At 45.7% G+C, this 23,169-nt stretch overlaps 1 protein-coding gene across 1 annotated transcript in view; it reads left to right on the top strand.

The window, feature by feature from the left end:
• DRC11 (dynein regulatory complex subunit 11) overlaps positions 1–23,169 on the top strand; it is a 114,730-nt gene that overhangs the window by 5,712 nt on the left and 85,849 nt on the right. Inside the window, exons 2-5 of the mRNA XM_081095716.1 lie at positions 2,100–2,424; positions 5,478–5,597; positions 8,926–9,117; positions 11,225–11,296. Of these exons, the coding sequence (XP_080951842.1) occupies positions 2,100–2,424; positions 5,478–5,597; positions 8,926–9,117; positions 11,225–11,296 (709 nt within the window). The remainder of the gene's footprint in view (positions 1–2,099; positions 2,425–5,477; positions 5,598–8,925; positions 9,118–11,224; positions 11,297–23,169) is intronic.

The raw sequence follows: 23,169 nt of genomic DNA, 5'->3' as shown, positions 1-23,169 counted from the left end.
CTTTTAAAACATTTCTAAGTTTGGAGAAATTGGGCACTTGAACCCTGTGGCTGGAGTGCCAGGGGCAATGTGCAGTATCCAAGCTCCCTGGGAAAGGGGCAGGGGTGGAACTGTGGGGTGTTGGGAGCCATAAATCTGAGTTTTCGTGGTGTCTGCCCATCCAGGCAGGAATCACAGCTGTGCATTAGTGGTGGCAGTGGCTCCCTCATTTCTGGTAGATGCCGAGGTGGGTCAGTTTGGATAGTGGTCTGAGCTTACATCACGGGGACCGGTGGTGCAGCACTGGCCCCGTCCGTCACTCAGGAGCAAGCCGTCTCCTTCCCCCGACCGTGGTGGGAGTGATAGGAGCCCCCTTGGGGGTATGTCTCCAGGATGACCTGTAGGACAGAAGGTGGCAGGTGGTCCGAGCTCAATCAGTGGTGCTCACAACTCCTTACTCATAGGAAAGTGCAGAGCATGCGTGAGGAAGGGCAGACAGTGGGGCCAGAGCAGAGCAGATGGAGGGGATGCCTCGCAATGACCTTGGGAAGGTAGAGGAGGGGCTCCCAGTGTAAAAAAGTAGATTGAAGGAGCATGTTTTTCGCCACCTCCTCTCAAATCACCTCCAAAATGGCAATAACAGATTTAAAAGGCTGTAAACGCATGAGGGCCAAGGGGACACTGGAGCATTTGACAAGGGATGTCAGGAAAATGTAGGAGGAGGGAAAGGAGGCTGAATGAGAAAGGAGAGGCAGGGCAGAGACCGACAGGGGCCAGCAACCGGGGAGATAGCAAGCCAGGTCTGGGCAGAGCCCTGGGAAGAGGGGAGGAGGTCCGGTCCTTCTCAGCGGGGCTGGGCGGGTGAGGACTGGCTGCAGATCTGTATCAGGGACTTCAACCCAGAGCAGCTCTGGGCTTCTCATCAGGCAGAGGAGGCGTGTGCAGGCGCCTGGGGACGCCAGGCATAGGAGAGGCCAGACTGAGCACAAGGAGGAGTGAGAACTCTCAGCCCCCTTGACCCACTTGCTCTGCGGGCAGATAGACACCTGGACAGACATCAACATTCTTGGGTCCTTCTCTTCCCCAGGAAGTGGCCAGGATCCTGCCCAGCCCTTCACCCCCAGGTGAAGCCCGCCAGTTGATAAGCTCCTTCCCAAACACACCAAACCTCAGTTCGCTTTTCAGTCCTGATTCTTAGATATTATACAAAGCCCAAATCACCCAAAATGCCTTATAAAACATTTCTGCCATGAATGGCAAAGTCCAGACAGGAAGAGAATGACGCAATCAGCAGCACAGGGGACTAATGAAGGGACCGGTGACAAAGGTGTGAGCTGAGTCCAGGGAAGCCAACCAGGGGTAGTGTGGTGTCCTGGGGTTGGCAACGCCGGGGCCCTCACCATCCCAAGCCTTTGGAGGCTCCCAACTGTGTTGTCTCACCCAGCTGCAAGCTGGGGCCAGGGAGCCTGCTAAGGCAGTCTTTAGAGGTCAGCCTCCCAGCCATCGTCTGCACTGTGCTTGTCACTCTCCATTATGTTTGCAAGGTTCCTGGTTGGTGCTTACAGCTGTAATTCACTCATTTTTCACTGCTGTGTGGTAATCTATTGGTGAATATACTGCAGTTTATGTGCCCGTCTCTTGTTGATGGACACTTGGGTTATCTCCAGGTCTTTGCTATTATAGGGAAATGTTATTGTGGTCATTCTTGATGCAGATTTACAAGTTTCTCTGCAGTATAATTGTTCCTCCATAGTGTGTGCACGTGTTCAATTTTCCAAGAGGATCCCGAGTTACTTTCCAAAGTGGTTGGTCCAATTTATACACCACCATCTCTATATATGGACAAATCAGTTAACTAGCTTCAACACTGGCTTTATAGGTATAGTATATCAATAAAAGGCTTCTTTATTTATTTGATGATAATAGTAGAAGTGGTCATATCTAACAATCACATGTACACCCAAACAGGACATAAATTATCTAAAGAGCCTGTGACTACATGCAGTGTTCTGAGCTCACACTTGCTGATATTACCTTTTGTTATCCCAGATGCCCAGTCTGTATGCCTGACAAAGTCATTGTTGCTTATTGCATTATCTGGACTCTCTGTCTTTTCTCAGAATGTACAATGAGATGTGGCATCAGACCCAAGAAGCCCTCAATTCTTTGCTTGATAAAGAGTCTCAGAAGATGGTAGAGCCACACAGAAATCAAGTTTCCATCTTCCAAATGTTAGCCACCTTCTACATAAAATATGTTCAGATCTTTAGAAACCTGGAGAATGTCTATGACCAGATCGTTCATCCGCAGAAACGAATACTGATCCGGAAAATACTGGACGGAGTGATGGGTCGCATCCTGGAGTTGAAGAACGAAATGGTTGAACTGGAATTAACTGAGTTCCACTATTTTGATGATATCTTACAGGATCTAAAGTTGGCTCCTGTAAGTACTCAGCTCTCTTTTATTATTAGTTTCTTTTGGTTTTAAATAAGATGTGCAGTCCTGTGACCAATATTCTCCAGGCTGTCTAGACAGATTTACTTGCTATTTGTGGTGTTGGAAGTTGAAGCACAGCCCTTCAGTTCCACCACACTGCCGTGGGCCCGGCCTGGGTTTCCTTCTTTTGGGGCACAGTCTTTGGGTCTGTTGGACACTGAGGTTATTGTCGTCTTGTCATCATGGTGTCTGTCCTGGCCTGTTGAAATGGAGCAGGCTGACCCCTTCCCAGATATGCTGTGGTGCAAACCCTCCCATTTCCATCAGCCGTGTCTCTACTCTGTTTCTCAAGGAAATCTCTCTCTGGGTTCTTTTCCATCATCTTTTAGATGAGCAGCCTTGGTTGCTGGTTCCCTATTCCCAGATGGATGCATCTCCTCCATTGTTTGGGTCATTGGTGACTCAGAGGATGTGTGATAGTAGATCTTCAGGCCTTAGGCACCAAAGAAGGGCTCCCGGCTCCCCCTCCCTCTCTGAGGCCCTGGAGCTCTCCCACCTGTGGCCGCAATGTCTTCCTGTGAGCGTTCTGCCCCTGTACTACCCTCTGACCTTTGCTGCCAGACTCCAGGGTCTCTTCTGACACTCTGTCTGGCTAGGTCTTCCAAGGGCCAGTGGATCCCACCCTTCAGCTTCATGGCCCCGTGAGCTCAGGCTTCATTGTGAAAGGAATGATTTCCTTAAAGTAAAGATAAAAGGAGAAAATGTTGAATTTTCTACATGGGGTTTAATGTTTCTTCCTTTTGAAAATATTTGGGCTTCCTTAAAGGTTATGTTTCTTTCTGGGATAGACTTTCCTAGCATTAGTAGTGCATTTTATCAGAATGGCCTAAAGACTGAAGAGAATAACTGAAATGAATGAAAATGTTGAAGATGATTTGAAAATCTTCATGTTTATTGCATTTATTGATAAGAGCTTGAATTAAAGCTTTTTTAGGTCATGCACTTTACTCACCCCTGTGAAAATATCAAGAACAACTTAGGATAAACATGAAATAGTCATTCAGTCATATTCAGTGATTGAATTTATCAATTTAATTTTAAGGATATTAAATAAATATTCCCAAATTTAAGGAATAAGAAATTTATGTAATTTATATGGCAGGTTTGTTCAATTCATTCCCTACTTTTCTTACTACTTCCATCAGTACTCTGCTGCAGCTGGTTTATCTTCTTGAAGGCCATGGAATTAAGAGGGATGCTAGAACCGTTGAGTATTGAGAGGGATGATGAATCCACTGAGCATTGAGACAGGTGATAGAGCCACTGGGCATTGAGAGAGATGATAGAGCCACTGAGCACTGCGAGGGGTGATGGAGCCGCTGAGCAGTTAGAGGGATGGATGATGGAGCCACTGAGCATTGAGAGAGATTATAGAGCCACTGGGCATTGAGAGAGATGATGGAGTCACTGAGAAGTTAGAGGGATAGATGATGGAGCCACTGAGCATTGAGAGAGATGAAGAATAAGTGACATCTTCCTGGAAACCTTCATAGCAGGAAACTCTCAACAGTGTTTTCTGCCAGTCCTGGAAGATGTGGACTGACCATGTGATGACACTGAGATCCAACTGATTAGAGGGTGCATCCAACATCAGTTACATGGACTTCATAAATAGTGCCCTGATCAGGGAGACACACTAACCTCTGGAAATGTCTGTGGGGACTAGTCCTGTATTTCAGGGTGGAAGCCCAGACCAACTAGCATCCTTGGTATTTGGGCTCTGTCATCTGCATAGCCTGCAGGTCCTCTATGTTTGGGGGGCCAGCACCCAACTAAAGTCCTCTATGTTTGGGGGGCCAGCGCCCAACTATTTGATGGGACCTGTAGAACCAGGAGACTTCCCTAATAGGAGGGAAGAGGGGGGAGAGAGAGAGAGAGAGAGAGAGAGAGAGAGAGAGAGAGAGAGAGAGAGAACACACAATACTTGAGAAAAGTACAACACTTGAACATGCTTGCTAATAAATAAAATCTTGATAAAAATCACAACATAAAATAAAAATATAATCATTCTCCCCTGACTTGCCTTTGTCCCTGGACTACACTCACCCACTGGACCCTAGAAACGCATGCTTAATGCACCCCAGTACTCCATTAGCCTAAAGGTTTGGTTTTCAAAAACTTTTGCCACCTCCCAGAAGTTCTGGGGATCCCATCCCACTAAGTCCTTAAAAAGACACCTTTTTATGCTATAATATTTATTTAGGGGAAGGCCTGTTCAAAATTCCTGGTTAGGGCAGAGAGTGTGAGTTCACATCAGAATAGGGAAAAGGACAGTTAATCCTGAAAATCAGAACCTTAGATTTCCCCAGCCAACTGGTCTACCAGAAGGCAGCCAGCCAGGAGTGTCCAAGAGTATCCAACAGTGTTTCTCAATGGAGTTGGTCAAGGGCCCACCTAAGTCCTTTAATAGCCTTTGTACACTCCTGATTATTGAGCTCAGACTGCTAAATACTCATTTGACCTCTACTAATTTGAAATATTAGGTAATGTACATAGTGAAGAATAGAAGTTTATATTTATTATATAAAATACAAGTTTCCTAATAATGCAAATTAATTTTGTAAGTGATTTTTATAATGGAGTAATTTGGGTAAAAATAAAACAAGTTATTTGATGATGCTACTGATAAATTATTAGGTTTAACTCAAAGATCTCTACAGCTCAAGATTTTGCTATCCTAATTTGCATTATTATTCTAAGTAGACTGAGATGATATTACATTTCTTTAAAGAAATTCATTAGTTAATGGAAGCCTAACTGATATGAATTACTGAAATCTTACTGTAATGATTAAACAAGGAATATGGGTACAATTTTTCCTTTTGACTTTATTTGTGTCTCCTTAGCAGTAACGAACTCTCCTCACACCACCGCCTCATCGTCTCTGAAATGAGGATGGGAAGTCAAGCCTGTCATATTCTTACTGTATATTTTACATGGATATGAGTCCTGGAATTGTGACAAAAATGCTCTTTTGCTTATTTTTTCTCTTTCTCTAGCAACAATTAGATATTCCCATACCCAAGTATTTTTTGAAGGAGAAGTTGGAAGTAATAAAAGGAAGAGAGAAAATCCTTGCTCAAATATTAGCGGAAACAGGATTAGACATACAAGAAATGGTTCGTATATCATCTTAACACACATTACTCTGTAGAAATCTACAAACTCTGCTTTTTATGCTCCTAATTGAAAAGCAATTAGATTATTTTTAGTGTGAGGAGAGCAGTACCTTTCTCCCCTTGTTACTCAGTATAGAAGTTTTTGGTGATTCATAACTATTATTTGTCAAGAACTTAGAAATGGAGACCAAAATATAATACACTGTTGGTTAAATCGGCACCTCTAAGATTGTGTAGATGAGCAACTCGGTTTAATTTTTTCATCTCAAATTCCCCTCGCCTAAGTCAGAAGCTGAATGGTGTTCATATAAAATAATGGAGGGCTGAGATAACTTACACGGAACTCAAAAATGACTACACTTTCTAAAAAGCTGATTGACCTTCACAACCTCAAGTTCAGAGCGAACCAGACACTTTTGGCAGCTATGCCGCCCCTGCCAGTGCCAACCAGGGTGCCCAGGATGCCTCGCCTGTGCCGTCTCCCTACACACAGGCCCCGTTGGGTACTGCCAGCCTGACTCCAGGTTCATGCTGAGTGGTGATGGGGCGAGATCACGTGTTCTGGGTTCACCAGCTTTATACTGTCTCTCGTTTTGAGTAGGTGAGCTGCTTCCTGGGCAGAGCGGGCTCCCTCTCTTCCCTCTGTCCCAGCCTATCCAAATGACACTCATTCCCTCAGGAATTCTTTCCTGACCCCCCCTAGTTGGAGACAACTCTCCTTCCCACGCCTGTCCCCTAAGTAACTGACCCCTCTTCCACATTGTACATTCCTGGAAGTAGGTCCCAGGGCTGACTTGCCTGGGTCATCTAGCCATCCTCACCCCTGGAGCCCTGAGTCTGCCCTTCAGTTCATGCTCAATCTGCATGAAGCCCTTCATTTAGTCACCCCTCCCATCCCCTCCTGAGCCCAGAGTACTGGCAAGCGAGCAGAATTAAGGCTGCACAGGGGAGCAGAGAAGGGAGATTACATTGCACATACTACAGGAAAACCCTAAAAATTCCTCTTTGCTGTTTCTCTTCCCCCTTCCCCCAGTTCCTCTTCCTCTGTGTGGGTCAGCAGCAAGGAGGCTCTTCCTCCCTCAGCATCCAGCCCTGACACTGCTCAGCTCTGGGTCACAGGTGCTCACTCTCAGCAAGATGCCTGGCTTCTGCCCAGCGGGCGTGGCTCAGTGGTTGAGCGTCACCTATGGTCCAGGAGGTCATAGTTCGATTCCCAGTCAAGGCACATGCCCAGGTTGTGGGCTCGATCCCCAGTGTGGGGCATGCAGGAGGCCGCCGATCAATGATTCTCTCCCATCATTGATGTTTCTATATCTCTCTCCCTCTTCCTTCCTCTCTGAAATCAGTAAGAATATATTAAAAAATAAAAAAGACTCCTGGCTTCTGGCACCAGCCCTGGGCATCTGACTGATGTCACCATGCCCTTCGGGGCCTCACTGGACCCCCACTCTCATCTTAAGCTGCTTATTTCTGGAAAATATATGCAATATATACCCCAAGAGGAATTCTGATAAATGAAAATGATTGTCCGTTCCTACATTTGTAATGCTTAATATTTACTCTCAGAGCCTCTATCTTTGTCGCATCGACTACTCCATCCCTTAGAAGTCGCCAGTAAGGACTGTAATTACCTTCAGAACAACAGACAGTACAGAATCTAAAGGAAATAAATACAATAAGAGCTAACGTTTGCTGGGCACCTGCTATCTGCTTAAGTGCTTTTACACACATCTTCTGACTTAAAGCCTGAATAACATTCATTCCAGTCTAACACGTGCTCTTTCATTATTGAAAATGTGTGCTCGCTGCAAAGGTGAAGGACGAGAGCTCACTGAACACAGAACTCTGGGGACTATTAGGTGAATTTGCTTCCTCTAAGGAACCAGCCCACACTGAGGAGTGGTGACTGCTCTAGAGGAAGGAGGGGCCTCTCCTTCAAATGGGCTCCACCCCTTACCAACCAGGGAATGTGTGCAAATCAATTTACTTCTTGGAGCCTCATTCTCCTTCACCCTTGCGTGGCCACTGTAATGCCTGCCTTGATTGGATGAGGATGTGCATGGAAAGTGTCTGGCATCTGTAGGTTCTCAGTACATGTCCTTTTGCTGTCCTTCCTGCTCATACACACACATGTGCACACCCGTGCGCATACACGCCATTACACAGAGAAGTGATGGCCCCGGGTGATGAATCGGAGCAGCCACACTTGGGACCTCAGTGTCTTGTGCTGTATCCTGATATCATGGCCACTGCTACCCTGAGGCCTGGACAAGGACTCAGCCTGGGCGTGGGTAGTTTTGATTCCAGTGGCCCCTTCATCTGCCCCATCCATGCATGAGGTTCTGCCCAAGCCAGACCACATGCACAGCCTCCCCTTCCCTCCCAGGAAAACTGAAGGCCGAGGGCCTGAGCCCTCACTGGACACATGCAGGCTTCTGGGTGCCTCTGCAGCCTTGCTCTTACTCCTCTTTCCTCCAAAACATCACATTCCCTCATCTGACTTTGCCTCCAAAGACAGCATTGGACTGCACCAGCCCGTCATGTCTGAATGTTTTGAAATGAAAACTTGTAGATACTGGAGGACATTTCATATATAAAGTTAAAACTCCTCCAGTAATTCTAGCATTAGTTATATTCACCAGATCATTCTGTAATGGATTTTAAAGTCAGCATTTTACTTCACGTGTATTTTATGTTTTAAATTCCCAGAGATGTGTTTGTTTTTTGTTTGTATTAGGTTTTTTTTAAATATGTTTTTATTGATTTTAGAGAGAGGAGAGAGAGAAATAGAAACACTGATGAGAGAGACATCAATTGGCTGCCTCCTGAGCGCCCCCTACTGGAGATCAAGCCTGCAACCTGGGCACGTGTCCTGACGGGAATCAAACCCGTGACCTCTTGGTGCACAGGACAATGCTCAACCCCTAAGCCACACCAGTCAAGCTAGAGATGTGTTTTTAATTCATGGTTATACTATTAAGTTAATGAACATTGATAGCCATTTCAAGTTTCATTAAATCCATTTTATTGGCATTCTTAGTATAATTTGCTGCCAACCTAAAATGTGGAGCTAATTAGTATTTTGTTTGGAATGGTAGAGGAAAGCTGAAGGGGTGCTTACATGTGGGACCACGGCACGAGTATGGCATCTTATCAAAATATACATAAGTCATGGGGAAGATGATTAGTAGTGAGCGGACGTCACACTCTTTCTCAGCAGTTTGGCAACTCTGCAGGGTTGGGCTGGCAGTATGCCTGTGATGTTTCTGGGGTCAGTTGGTATAGTTAACATGATTAAATATTGATTGATCTCAAATGTTTTTTGCAGAAATTATCTATAAAGACCATGTCCCTAGAACATGCTGTGAAATTAATTCAGATTGCGGAGAGGGCACGACAAGGTCGCCTGAGAGCACTGTTCATGAAGCAGATCTTCCTCCAAGAATACAGAGCAAGGCAAGCCAAGCTCATCGGCGAGAAAATGGCAGACGTGGGGGCAGCGGCCCTGCGGATCCAGAAGGTGCGATGGGATGGGGAGGGCTCTCAGTCCTGGGGATCCGGTGTCTAACACGCCAGGGATGCGTACCAGGGTGCGGTCAGCTCTGAACCTCAGAATTCCAAAATCTTACCTGTAGTAGAGCCGGACGAAATTCCAGAAAGATTGATTTTTCTTACCCTGGGGAAACCATGAACTAAGCTTGGTCCTGTTTTTTAAATGTTATTATAAATAGGTCTAGGCATTTTCTTCACACGTTTTTGAAGTCATTGATAATTGTTGGAAAGAATGTTGCTGAAAACTCAGTGAGGATATAAATCTTTAATGACTTTTTAAAACCCACTGACACATGGACATACAGTACAGGAGGTGTTGTGCCCGTCAGCACGGTGCACACAGGGTCCCAGCGACCAGCGCCAGTGAGCGGGGCCTCGGTGCCCTTTTAGAAAGCGGGCCTTGAGGGTTCTTCCTCTCAGTCAGATTTATACCCTGTCATTTTTCAAATACAGACCACGTTGCTTATAGGAACATGCAAAACACAGCATGTGACAAATTAGAATTAGGCTGGAGAGAAAGGAAGTACAAGGGCATGAGCTGGAGCAGGGAAGTCGGACGCTTGCCCCTTATTGTGTTTGAATGGCAGCAAGAGGCGGAGAAGGGTCAGATAAGAGGCTATCTTCTGTCTGGTTTCTATGCAGATATGAAGTTTTAAATAAGCATTTGAATTCACAGCTGAGTTGTGCAGTTCAACGCTGCCATTGTATTTCCCCACGTGACTGCAGAAATTTTCTTTTGTAACTATGAATTAACTCCCTTAGATCTAGTCCCATGTTCCTGCAATCTAGAAGAAACCCAGATAGGGGAATCTCCCTAAGGACAATTATAGGCCATTTCTTCCCACCCCCAACTTTATTGAGATGTATTTGATATAGAACATTGTGCGAGTTTTAAGATATATGTCATAATTGGATACACGAATATGTTGTAAAACAGTGACCACAGTAAGGTTAACTCACACAGCCATCCCCTCACCCAATTACCATTTTTCCTTATAGCGAGGACATTCAAGAGCAGCCCTTTTAGCAGTTTTTAAGGGTACAATACAGTGTCATTAACACTAGTGCCCATGCTGTATATTAGATCCCCCGAACTTACCACTCATCTTATACCTGGAAGTTAGTACCCTTGCCCACCTCCACTTATACCCCCATCGCAGCCCCTGGCCACTACAAATCCACTCTCTGTTTCCGTGGGTTCAGTATTTTTAGAACCTACGTGTAAGTGTGATCATGCAGTATTTGCCTTTCTCTGTCTGACGCATCGCCCTCAGCATAATGCCCTCAAGTTCACCCATGTTGTCTCAAATAGCAGGTTTTCTTTCTTTTTATGGCTGAATAATATTTCATTATATTGTAAACCATATTTTCTTAATCCATTCAGCCATCAACAGACACTTAAGGTGTTTTCCTGTCTTGGCTGTTGTAAAGAATGCTGCAGTGAACGTGGGGGTGCAGATATCTCTTTGAGGTGCTGATTGTATTCCTTTTAGATCTATACCCAGAAGTGGGGTTGCTGGATCCTGTGGTAGTTCTGTTTCTTCCTTGTTTTTTTGGCGACCTCCATGTTATTTTCCATGGCAGCCACACCCATTTCCGTTCCCGCCAACAGTGACCAGGGTTCCCTTTTCTCCACATCCTGCAGGCACTTGTTGTCTCTAGTCTTTTTTGTAATAACCATTCTGACAGGTGTGAGGCTGTTGCTGGGTGGATGGGGTTTGAGGTTAGCAGGTTTCCTCCCAGGGTCTTGGTGAGTGTGGATCCAGTCTGGTCCCTGAGTGGAGGGGCTGCCCCCAGAACCCCCTGTTCAGTAGGGCTGTGCTGGTACAAGGGCCCCACCTTAGGGTCCATGGTTGTGTCCTCAGACAGTGGTATAAACCGTTTCTGTGATTCGTTCTTTCTTAGAGATTGTGCCTCTGATGGCAGAAGAAAATGTATTCCATCAACACTCGCGTGCACGACCTTGAGTGCACAGCCTGTCCTTTGGCACGTGCGTTTGTACGGCAGAAACAGGAGGGTACTGTTCCCTTTTATATTTTTATATACAAAACAAGTAACCATTTCTTTGTTTTTAGGTTTGGCGAGGTTTCCACCAAAATAAGAAAACCGAAAGAGAGAGACAAGAGGAGATGGTGTTCCTGGGCATGGTAAGTTCACTTACACACGCACACAACATGTGTCGCTTTTCTGAAAGACAATAGCACCTGTACGGTTTGAGTCTTCCTTCGCCAGTCTTCCTTGAGGGGCGAGAGGAAAGAAAAATAAACAACCAGTGACTGACAAACTGGAATCACCTGTACTTGACAGAGCCTGCCTGGGGGGAGGGGAGCAGGGGTGTGCCCCGCGCACCCGGCTCTGTTAGAATCTGTGGACCTCCACCTCCCCCTGCCCCTCCCGCCCCCCCCCCCCCCGCCCGGCTGGATATGGACACAGGTGCTGAGCTGCTCACCACATGCTGTTCAGGCTGATGTCAGCAGTGCACTCGTCTTTATTAGTATTTGTGGTGACCAGGTTGCACTGACTTGCTGCCTCTGGGGGACAATGACTGACGCAGACTTGAAAGGGTGTGTTAGTTACCTACTGCTGCGTCACAAATTACCCCCAACCGAGCAGCTTTCACACACAGGCGTGTTCTCTCGGTTGCCGTGGGTCGGGAGTCTGTGCTTGCCTGGATGCCTCTCCCAGGCTGCAGTCAAGGTGTTGGCCGGGTTGGGATCCGCTCTGAGGCTCAACCGGGGGAGGATTGCTTCCCAGTGTGTGCGGTGGGGGGCAGGACTCCGCCCCTGTGGGCTGTCGGATGGAAGCCTCCGTTTTCCGGCCCCCTGTTAGCCGGACACAGCCCCGGCTCAGTGCCGTGGGGCCCTCCATGTGAGAACTTGGTCACCAGAGCCAGCGAGGGAGAGGTGCTACCTCTCCTGCAAACATCACAGAAGTGGCAGGCCGCACGCTTGCCCTGTCGGGCGGGTTAGCAGCAGGTCAAGGGGCACCCACACTCAGGCAGAGGGGAGGGCAGGAGGGTGTGAGCACCAGGAGGCGAGGATCATTGGCCCATCGTGGAGCCTCTGTCTGTGCTGGGCGTTTCCTCCTTGGTCGGCATCCCCAGCAAAGGCCTCCGAGGAGGGCACGGTGTGTCTGTGTTTCAAGTTATAATTGTTGACAGGAAGGTGAGGCGGTGCTCACCCGCACACCCGATGCGTGAGACCCACTCGGCCTTTCTGAACGGCAGTCAGCCGGCTGTGCAAGACCATTCGCATGTTTCCATCCTTCACCCCCAGTTCTAGTGCTAGCTTAAGGAAATTATCAGAATAGGGATGTCTGTGCATAGAAGTTTCCTAGTGTCCTTTTTAATGAAAATTGGAAATAAACAATTCTGGTGTTCAGAGTAGAGATGTAGTTAAGTGATTTACGGTGGACCTACATTCATGTCGTACCACGCCACCATCAGAAACATGTTTATGACTAATTTTTGGTGGCCCAGTGCTCAAAGTGAAAATACAGGATTTGGAATTATACACAACAATACGATTTCATCTAAATATATACGCACATCCACACACATGCAAAGAAAGAAAATATACCGAGTTCAGATAATGTTAATTAATTTATTTATTTATTTTTTGGTTTGGTTTTCATTAATCCTCACCCCAGGATAGTTTGCCCATTGATTTTTAGAGAGAGTGGAAGGAAGGGGGAGAGACAGAAACATTGATGTGAGAGAGACACATCGGTTGGTTACCTCCCACAGGCACTCACCAGGACCGGGCCAGGGATCAAGCCTGCAACCGAGGTGTGTGCCCTTGACAGGAGTCCAACTGGCGACCCAGGGCTGAAGCTCTAACCACTGAGAAACCAGCTGGGGCTGCTCATTTTTTAATGTGGGGACTTTGAAATATTTTTTTGTCCATAATTGTCTGTATTTTCCTACGCGTTTGAATTTTGCTTCATTAACTGGGGAAAAAAGTACACATTTAAAAATAAAAGTAAATGGCCATGGAATATTATCAACTCTTTCTCCTAAGCCCTCCAAATTGTGTGGTGTATGTGGGGAAGTAGATAGGGAATGAGCTGACATTCCTCTACACCATCCTTAATAGACACGCAGATATGAGACATCACAATAAAAACAATAGATACTTCCAATTTCTACTTTAAAAATTAAACTCACAGTCAAAGATTTAATCTCAGATAATCTAAGTTGAACATAAAATTTTGTGTTAGCAGCAGTTTTAATTCAACAATTTCCATTTAATTTAACCCAGCCTGCATTTGCTGACCATCTACTACGTTCATGCACCAGAAACTTAGGGAATGGCCAAACAATATTTTTTCCATCTTGAAGCCTTAATATCTTATATTGATCCCAGAGAAAGATAGAATGTCTCTTATTATGATTTTTTCTGCTTTACTTTGTCATTTGTATCTGCTCAGCTCAAATAAAAAATGCCTATTCATTTTTCAGCAGTGCAGAGTTTGGACAATATAAAGAGAGTAACTCATCTGTTTTCTATTAAAGGTGACTTTTCTTCCCCCTCTGCGTGTGCGTGTACGTGTGTATGTGTGTGTGGTATGCATGCTCATTGAAATTTTACACCATTGTGAAATATATGGATTCAATTTATTAAGAATGGTATCTTCTGCTCACTAGCTGATAACCATAAAAATTCATTACCCCAAATTGAAGACGTTTCCAATTGAATGTATTTTCCACTCTATCACTAATTAAGATAGTGTCTGCTTGTTTTAAAATTTCATTTTTCCCTTATTTCATTTTGTTATATTATGTCAGTGAGGAAACCAGTGACTTATCTGATCAAAACTGTATATGCATCTGTCAGGGAAGCTTGGCATGTTTCCAGGGGTGACTATTTAGTAACTGAAACCAGAATTAGAGCAAGAAACATCATTATGCCATCATTCCACTCCCGGCCAAATGTTTTTCTTACCATTGACATATAAATTTTTTTTGATATTGCCATTTTAAATATTTATATTCTAAAATCTACAAAGGAAAATAAATAGCACTCTAAAAATTCATGTGCAGTTATTTTAATTGGCAGAGGCAATGGGGTGGATCAGGTAGAGGGAAACTTAATGAATGTCATACATTTCATTCTGTGGATCCCTTTGAAATAATTGGTCCTACAGTCATGACCATCATATATTCTGTGTTAGCCTGAAGCTATCACTGTTTGCATTATAATGAACACTGGGGGGGTGCGCAGTAAAGAGAAAGAACTGTCACTGCGAAATGCATCAGTGGGACCCTCACAGCACCGCAAAGGCCTGCTCACTTTCAGATCCCAACGCAAAGCAAGCTGGGTGCTAGGTTGTTTTTAGGTCAATGAATTAGACTTATTTCTTACGAACAAATCACCCCCAGTAGGTGCTGGGGCCCCCGGCACGCTCCCTCCAGGGCTTCCTTTGGGAAGGCGGTGCAGCGCCCAGAGCTTCCCCAGCCCTCAGCACCCGTGGGCTCCTCTTTGGAAAGGGCTGTCAAAGCTGAAATGAGCCAAGAATCAAAATGAAACGCTTTCATGGTTGCACGTTAATATCAACCAGAAGCCATGGCGTCCAGCGGGCCATGTGCATTATGGATTACTAGAGGCCCAGTGCACGGATTCATGCACCAATGGGGTCCCTCGGCCTGGCCTGCAGACATCCCCCGAGGGGTCCCGCAAGGGACCCCGCCCCCTGCTGCATGATTGGGGCTGGGGAGGGACCACTGGGATCTGATCGGCCAAACCCCAGCAGGAAGCTAACCTACCGGTCAGAGCATCTGCCCCCTGATGGTCAGTGCGCATCAGAGTGACTGGTCAAATGGTCAAACGAACAGTCGGACACTTAGCATATTAGGCTTATGTTATATAGGATAGTTGGCTCCAAATGACATTTGATAGAAAGAAATTTATTCTCAATGAACGGGTATGCCATGATTTATGGGATTTTATTTTGCTTTGTTTTAGATTTTTTTTTTAATGTCTTAAATGCAAAAGAGCCATTCCCTAAATGTCCCGGGGGGAGGCAGCACCTTATAAATGAGTGGCCGTATCCACCACAGGTGTTGAAGGGTTTGCTCCGCTGTGTTGACAAGGAAGCAGGCAGCCAGGTGGCCAGCTGGGGGCTTTGAGCGACACCCCTGCCCTCCCTGTGAGCCTCTGTCCCCTCTGCTGTAAGAGCAGGACAGGAGAGCCGATAGGGCTTCGGGGGGGGCGGGGGGGGGTGTGTGACAAAGACACCCTTCCAGGAGTGGCGGCTGCTGTCGGTCATCGTGGAACATCAGTGTGTCGTCATGATAACGGAATGATGTCTACAGTGCGAAGTACCAAGAAGTGTGATAACTTTTCTGTGTTGCAGAACATGAAACACTTCAGAACAAGTTGTTGCATCAAATACGCAGGCCACTGGCTTCCAAATAGGAAATACCTGGGCCTTTGTGATTCAGGCATTTGCAGTGGAGCTGGAGTGGCGCAGGCCCGAGTCTAGCATGCAGCTGAGCATCTGGCTGCCAGGGAGGTGCCCAGGGCCCCTAAGGCAGCAGGTGCCACCACACCGCGCCCTGTGTGTGCTGCCCGGGAACGGCCCGCAGACCAGGCTCGCTGTGATCCCGGTGCAAACATGTGGGTCTCCGACAGGCAGAGCCAGGCGATCAGAGGGTCAGGGGGACCCTGAGTCATCTTTGGGAACTCAAAAGCCCACCTCGAGAGGTTTTAAAAAAGGAAAAGTCACTGTTTTGTTTTTTCTGTTAAGTGGGATTTTAGTCTAGAGACGTGGAAACCTGTAGTCTGACGTGAGGTTGTTTTTGTTATTATTCCTCTGCGCTCTCCTCGCCCGGGCCTCAGGTCATCAGCAATTCAGTGATGAAGGTGTTCTCTCCCTCTTGCCTCCTGACCCCAGGATTCCTACAGGCACGTCCTCAAACAGGGTGTTTGCCCTAATTCATCTCCACTTGGGCCCGCAGAGTCCTTTCAAGGACCAGGCAGAGTGGTTGAGGCCGAGAACTCCGGAGCCGGCCCGCCTGGGCTCACGTTCCGGCCGCACCACTGCCCAGCTGTGTGGACTTGGGTGGTGGCCTGGCTTCTCGGGGCCGAGATTTCCGCACATGCAAATGGGAAATGGTCCTGGCACCTGCTCGTCGGTGTGTGCTATGTATTAAAGACACTGCCCTCTGGAGAGCATTCAAAACAGTCTTGCATGTTGTGCACAGTGAGCGCTGGGGAAGTGCCAGCTGATGTTTTTCTTCCAGTGGCTTAGAATCATGGCTTTAGATGCTCATATCGCTCATGATTCAAAAGGTTTATTTAAAAATTGCCATTTTGCCCTGGCCGGTGTGGCTTAGTTGGTTGGGTGTCATCCCATGTACTGAGGAGTTGCTGGTTCAATTCCAGGTCATAACACATGCCCAGGTTTCGGCTTGATCTCCAGTAGCGGGCATACAGGAAGCAGCCCATCAATGTTTCACTCTCACATCTATGTTTCTCCCTCACCCTTTCCCTTCCCCCCTCTCTCTAAAAGTCAATTTTTAAAAAATAAAAGTAAATCTTTTTTTAATTGCTAGTTTTACCTGTTGAAGTTAGCCAAGACCAGAAAGGTGAATGCCACAATGTTGGCAAGGTCTGGAAACACAGTCTCCATCAAACTGTCAGGGGGAGAGGAACATGTCAACCTCTTTGTGAGGCAGATCAGCAATAGCTATTGAAATGACAAAGGCACATTTTTTAAAAGGTCTGACTTACAGTATCCATAAAAAATATTTTCAGACAAAATGTTTTAAGCTATAAGAAATCTGTCAGTGGAGAAACACGGCAAAGCATAGAGGCTAAGAACAGAGAGTCTAAAAATAGATGCCTTGAGTCAAAGCCCCAGTCTACCACTTCCTTGCTGTGTGACCCTGGGTAAGTTCCTTGACCTCTCTGTGCTTCAGTTTCTTCATATTTATAATGAAAATAACAAGAGTACCTACACATAAGGCTATTATAATAAATAAAATAGTTAATGTTGGTCAGCCACTAAAAACAGTGCTTTGCAACCTGTAAATGCCATTAAAGTGTTTAAAACATTTTTAAAGAAAGTAGGACCCAAGAAACAGATTAAGCTTCCTCCACTAATCAATTATAAGCTCAATCAGACTCTGTTCTAGCACAGCTCCTAATTACGCACATTTTAAAACTACTAAGAAAGTTTTAGAAATCGGACCTAACGGACTAGAAAAATTTTAACCTTTAATAGTTTGGCACCCACTCAAGTTGGGGCATCTTCACTTAAAGACATAACGTAACTGGACTTGGCGCCAAGGGCAAAGGAAGCCACCGGGTCTGGGTCTCCCTGCGGTCCTGTTGCCACGCCTGCTGGCTCTGTCCTTATGAGGAGGTGCACTGGTATAAGCACAGGTTTATAAATACAGACACATCGCTCTAAAATGGAATGATGGAACAAAATGGCTTATTTCCATCAACCAAGGAAATGGAGCAACTGCAGCGCCGTTCCCTCCGCAGCATGAGGCGGTCATCCCCCCCTGCAAAGTCAGAGGGGGGCGGGGGCGCCCCATGGCCTGAGGAGCTGGGCCCTAGAGCTTCCTAATGAGCAGCACTGCCTGCTGTTCCCAGGAGGTGGCGCGCGGGTTCATCTCTGGGTTGGCCACAGCACGAGACCCCGCAAGGCGGTCATTTGCTTCGTGAGATGCCCCCTTCCCCTCACTGTTCTGGCTTCGCCTTCAGGGACAACAAAGCACCATGAAGAAGCGAACCCCCCAACACCCTGGGCCTCTCCAGAAGGTTGCCCAACCACCTATTTGCAAGTGCATTTGCGACTGATACATGGAACAGATTTCCATTTGGACAAATGTCCATTTTCTCTTACTAATTTGAACACGGATTTTTTAAGACAAAGCCCATGAAACATTAGCTAAGCATTTCAAGTTAATGGACCATGGAGTCCTATTTCCCCACAAACCCAGGAAGCATCCCCCGATGTCCTGTTTTTACAGCAGCATCAATTATTAATATGCATATTTCTGCTGACGGAGGACCTCTCCATCAGCGTAGGTTGCGTTATCCGGTTCCAGGTCATTAACTGTGGAAAGCTTGTAAATATAATGGTTTATTCACATGGGAAGCCTTCATTAAGACGCGTAATTCTACCACTAATGTATTTCAATACATCGTATGTTATCTCACTTCCTATTTCCCCTTAATATTCGTAATTTATTTTTAAATGAGTTGCTGTTGATGTGACGATGAGTTCTCGAATTTGAATTCCGTATGACCGGGCTTGCCGAGGAGGAAAAGATGTTTTAGCCCCAAGGAAAAGCTGCTCATTAATGTGAGACCCAAAGAGAGGACAACCTTTACGTTCAGAAGCAACTAGAGAAAGATGCTGCCAATGACCCCAAGTGTATGTTTGTCGGAGGGCGTCTCTAGGGAGAAACACACATGGACACACAGGTGAACAGCACTGCCTGGTGTAGCAGGAGGACCTCATAGCGATGGAGTCGGAAACCTCATGGCTTGTTCATTAATGCAGAATGACTCGGAAACTCAATTCTGAACCTCCGTGTCCTCATCTGTCCAATGGGTGGCCAGGCCCCCATTTCCACCTTGGAGGTGGATGTGAACATGAGTAAAGGACTCCAGTGAACCAACGTGGGGACACAGTGCAGTCCCATGGGAGCTGGGAGATTTCCCTGTTCCGCTCAGAGGTCATGGAGCGGGAGGAAGTCCGCCAAGCAGCACATGGGGAGCTATGGACAGGACACGCATCAGAGTCACTACTCATTACTTCATTTTTAGGGATAACCCGGGAAAAGGCCCAGTTTAAACTATAGTTTGTATACGTACGTCTGTGAAAGAAATTTGCCATAAATCACCATAAGAAGGATGTAATTGGGGGGCAGAAGCCGTTTGTGTGATTCATTGATTGTGAGAATCATAACATTAATGCAAGACTTCAATTTCACACATTCATCACAGATGGAGGAAGTTGGGTCCTTTGTAGCAGGGACCCATTTTAACATAGTCACGAAAACAATGGGTTCTACAATAGTCCTTGGAGAGATGAGGGGAAAATCTGTAGAAGAATTATAAGACATAGGCACTAGGAAGGGGAAGCATTACCTGGGAGGTGTAAGAATTGGCTACTTCTTTATATGATTATATCTCTTTATAGTGACACCAAATGTATCATATAAAGTCCTGCCTTTGTGAGCACCTGCACAGTGAGGCAATTTAGCTTGTTTTTAAGATTGTTCTTCAAAAGGATTCTAAAATTTTCATTCTAGATTCAGATTTAAAGTAGTTTTGGCATTTTCTCCTGTCATAACAGTCACACATTCTTCTTATACTAAATGTAGACAATTGGCTTATTTCCTTCAACTTCCTGATCATGTTTTTATAAACTCCTATATGTGTGATTTTCTTTTCATCTTTCTAACTTGATTTTGTGTCATTAAGTGGACTATGAATTCCAGCAACATCTGGATTGTGGTTTCAAGTTGAGAAATCACTCCCAGGGGTTCATAGGTATTTCTTGGAGGTTGTGATGTGTGTGTGTGTGTGTGTGTGTGTGTGTACTTGTTACACTTAACTGTTTCATTCATTTGGAATTTATTTTAGTATATGACATGAATTGAGTCTTTAAGATGACCATTTTCCCCCAGTAATTGATTGAAATTTATAGTTGTATCCATGGAAACAAGACCTTCAATTTTGTCATCTGCTGGTTTCACAGCTTTCAAAATGGACTTTAATATTTTTCTCTTATCCTGGAAATTTCTCTACAAGGGAGCGTCCTAGCTTCTCTGGGTTCCATGCACCCAATGTTGGTGCCGCTGGTGCAAGGACAGCAATCACACTGACCCCACAGTGAACCTGCACCAAGGACCCCCACCCATGCCAGACTCCAGACAGGGCTTTCCAGAGAGGGTCCCATTCAGTCGTCACAGCCTAATGCTGCCCCCATCCTAAAGAGGGGGAGACGGAGCCTTCAGAGAGTTGGGGCCTTGTATGAAACCACATAGGTAGCAAGTGGCACAGCCCAGACTTAAACCCAGACGCCCTGCCCCGAAATCCCAGAGCATGGCTTTGGATCACACAAGCTAGGCCTTGTCCCCTGCCTCCGTCACGTGCCAGCTGTGTGCGTTGGGGAACACTGACTCGACTTTCTGGTTCCATGTCCTCGTGTGATAATAGTACCTGCCCAGCAGGACTGTGGCAAGGACTACGAGCTTGTTTCTGTTGAGGGAGCAAGCGCAGGAGAAGCTCAGGAAGTGGTCCCCTCTGCTGCTTTGATCCCTTTTATAAATTTCTCCTCCTCCTCCTCCTTCTCTCCTCCTCCTTCCTGTTCCTCATCATTTTAGGTTTTGCAGGACATAGAGTCTCCGTCACAACCGCTCAACTGGGACAATCTAAACAACATAATAAAGTGATATTGGGATTATAACCCAAAGTACGAGTGAAATATCCATGAGTCCATATTGATATAAATAAATTATTGAATCATTTAATAAATGTGGGAGAAGAGACCAATCTAATATGCAGAAAATTTTCAAATAATTTCAGGTTCTCCACCTTCAAGGAAGTAGACGTAACTCCCACTCCTTAAGCAGGGGCTATGCACAGTGACTTCCTACCAGAGGACAGTGTGGAGGGGGTGGGGAGGAGGGGGGCAGTGGTCTTAGAACGGGAAACCTGGAAGATACCACGTAAGCCAGGTGATCCAGGTTAGCAGGTTGATAGTCTGCCCTCTTGATATGACATGATAAAAATGGCACTTTACCTCTGTAGTCTTTCTCTCAGTGACCCAGGACCCCAGTCTAGTCATTACTGGATAAAGCTGTGTGTCAGTATAATTGGTTTCCTTTATAAATCTGTTTATTTTCTTTTTATTCATTTGAAAACATTATTCGTAAAAGACATCCCTAGGCTTTGCCAGACCGACAGAGGTCTCTGAGGCACAGACATTGTTAAGAGCCACTGATGGGTATGACAGATGATTAGAATTGCTAATTCCTGTGCCCCATTCCAGCTCATCTCCTCGTGACCCACAGCCATGTTCCCTTCCACTTCAGTGCCTTGGCTTATGCTGTTCTCTTTTCCAGGAAGAGAGGTTCCTTTTATGCTCTGACTCAACAGAAATCTTTTGAGCTTAGCTTTGCCCTGGATTCTGCAGGCTCTTTGCCCATTCCATACCCTATAGCCTCTTTGGGAAGGAAAGCCTACAGAAGGTGGGCAGTGGGTAGGATGCAGATAACGGGTGAGTGGTGGGAGAACCTTCAAGAACAACGGGGTTCTAGTCTTGGACGTACCCAGTGCTGCACTGGTAATGCTTAACCAAGGCTCTCTGGGGAAAATGTATGCGTATATCATTTTATTGATATAAGGTTGTGTACATACAGTTTACTACTTATAATAAAACATATGCTCCTCTTTGTTGCCAATCTCACCTAGCCATCGATGCTCTCAGAACACTTTCCTTGATTGTTACTGAGCTCTTCTGTCTGTTGTCTGGATGATAAGGGGTTGCATCTGATGAATGAGTATAGTTCTGATATGGACGTAGATTGTTACCTTCATGTGCCTTAATAAGATGAAAGTGAGACAACCAAAGGAAACTGCAGCTTCACTCAGCCATCAATTTTAAAAGTTGGACACCCCTTTGCTGAATCAGATTACAGTTTTGGGGCTGGAAGACTATTTCCTCAACTTCTTGGCTAGTCACAATGTAGCTGATACAGACATGGCACATTTTTATATTTATCTGCATTGTTATTTTCCTATATCTTAAGTCTAGACAGTTCAATCAGAACAATATCTGAAGCTCTGACTTACAGCGTTTGCTAATTTCTGTAGCCAACTTCAGGCTCCTACCTGAGTGAACACAGTTGGAAGCTACATACAGTCACCCACCATCACATGGCACTTTCAGCATAGAGAAACGATGAACATGCATAATGTCAAACATATAGATAATAGTAAAATCCAGTGAAAACGGCTAAGAAGTCTTGAGATTTTTAGTATTAATGACTTTCATTTTCAATATAACTGATTTAATTATAAGTTTATAAAATTTAGCATTCAAAAAATGGCGATTTAACAGCCAGCTTGCAAAATTCCTGAAAATGCATCAGTTAGATCTCATGAGCCATTACGGGCTGGCTCCAGCTCACCCCTGAATTGGCCCTCCATTTGCTAAGTGACCTGGGCTGAAGCTCTGAACTCCCTGGAGCTCAGGGTCTTCCTGTAAAGGACGACTGTGTCCCTGCTCCCCAAGGTGTGATTCCTGGCACCAGGAGCCCCATGCGTGCTTTCCTTCTCCAGGTCCCTTTTAGCTCTTCCCACCCAAACCCACAACATAGCACGTTCATAGGTTATTGGCCATTGTTCTAGCCTATGTCAGGCATCACTCTTATCCTGCCAACTGTTTTTCTCTAGGGATTGTAAAGAATAGGAGTTAAGTCTTGACATTGTTCTGTATTTTCTCTGGCCACACCCTTCAGGATGCTGGACCATGGCTAAGCACTTGGTTGGTGCTCAATAGACAGGCATTTGTTGGCTTGCTAATCTGCAGACTTTGGGGAAGAACATTCTGACAATAAGGTATAATATCACAGTGAGTGTCTGGGTCAGCAGATAATTTTCTTTTTTGGAGGTCTCTAGCAATGGAACAGAGTTTTCAGGGTTGATGTTGGATTTTCTTGAAATCAGAGCACTCACACTCTCTTCACAGTTTTTGGCTTGCTCCAAATATATTCTTATTCAATAGTCTTTGTTCTCCCACTAACCAAGAAGATTCAGAAAAAGTTTACTTTCTATAGTTTGGGTGATTTTTTAAAAAATATATTTTATCGATTTTTTTACAGAGAGGAAGGGAGAGAGATAGATAGAAACATCGATCAGCTGCCTCCTGCACACCCCCTACTGGGGCTGTGCCTGCAACCAAGGTACATGCCCTTGACTAGAATCGAACCTGGGACCTTTCAGTCCGCAGGCCGATGCTCTATCCACCGAGCCAAACCAGCTAGGGCTGG

Source organism: Myotis nattereri, assembly GCF_964212035.1.
Source record: "Myotis nattereri genome assembly, chromosome: 7".
Lineage (NCBI taxonomy): Eukaryota > Metazoa > Chordata > Mammalia > Chiroptera > Vespertilionidae > Myotis > Myotis nattereri.
Note: the sequence above shows the minus strand (reverse complement) of the source record. Positions and strands in the feature narration are given on the sequence as shown.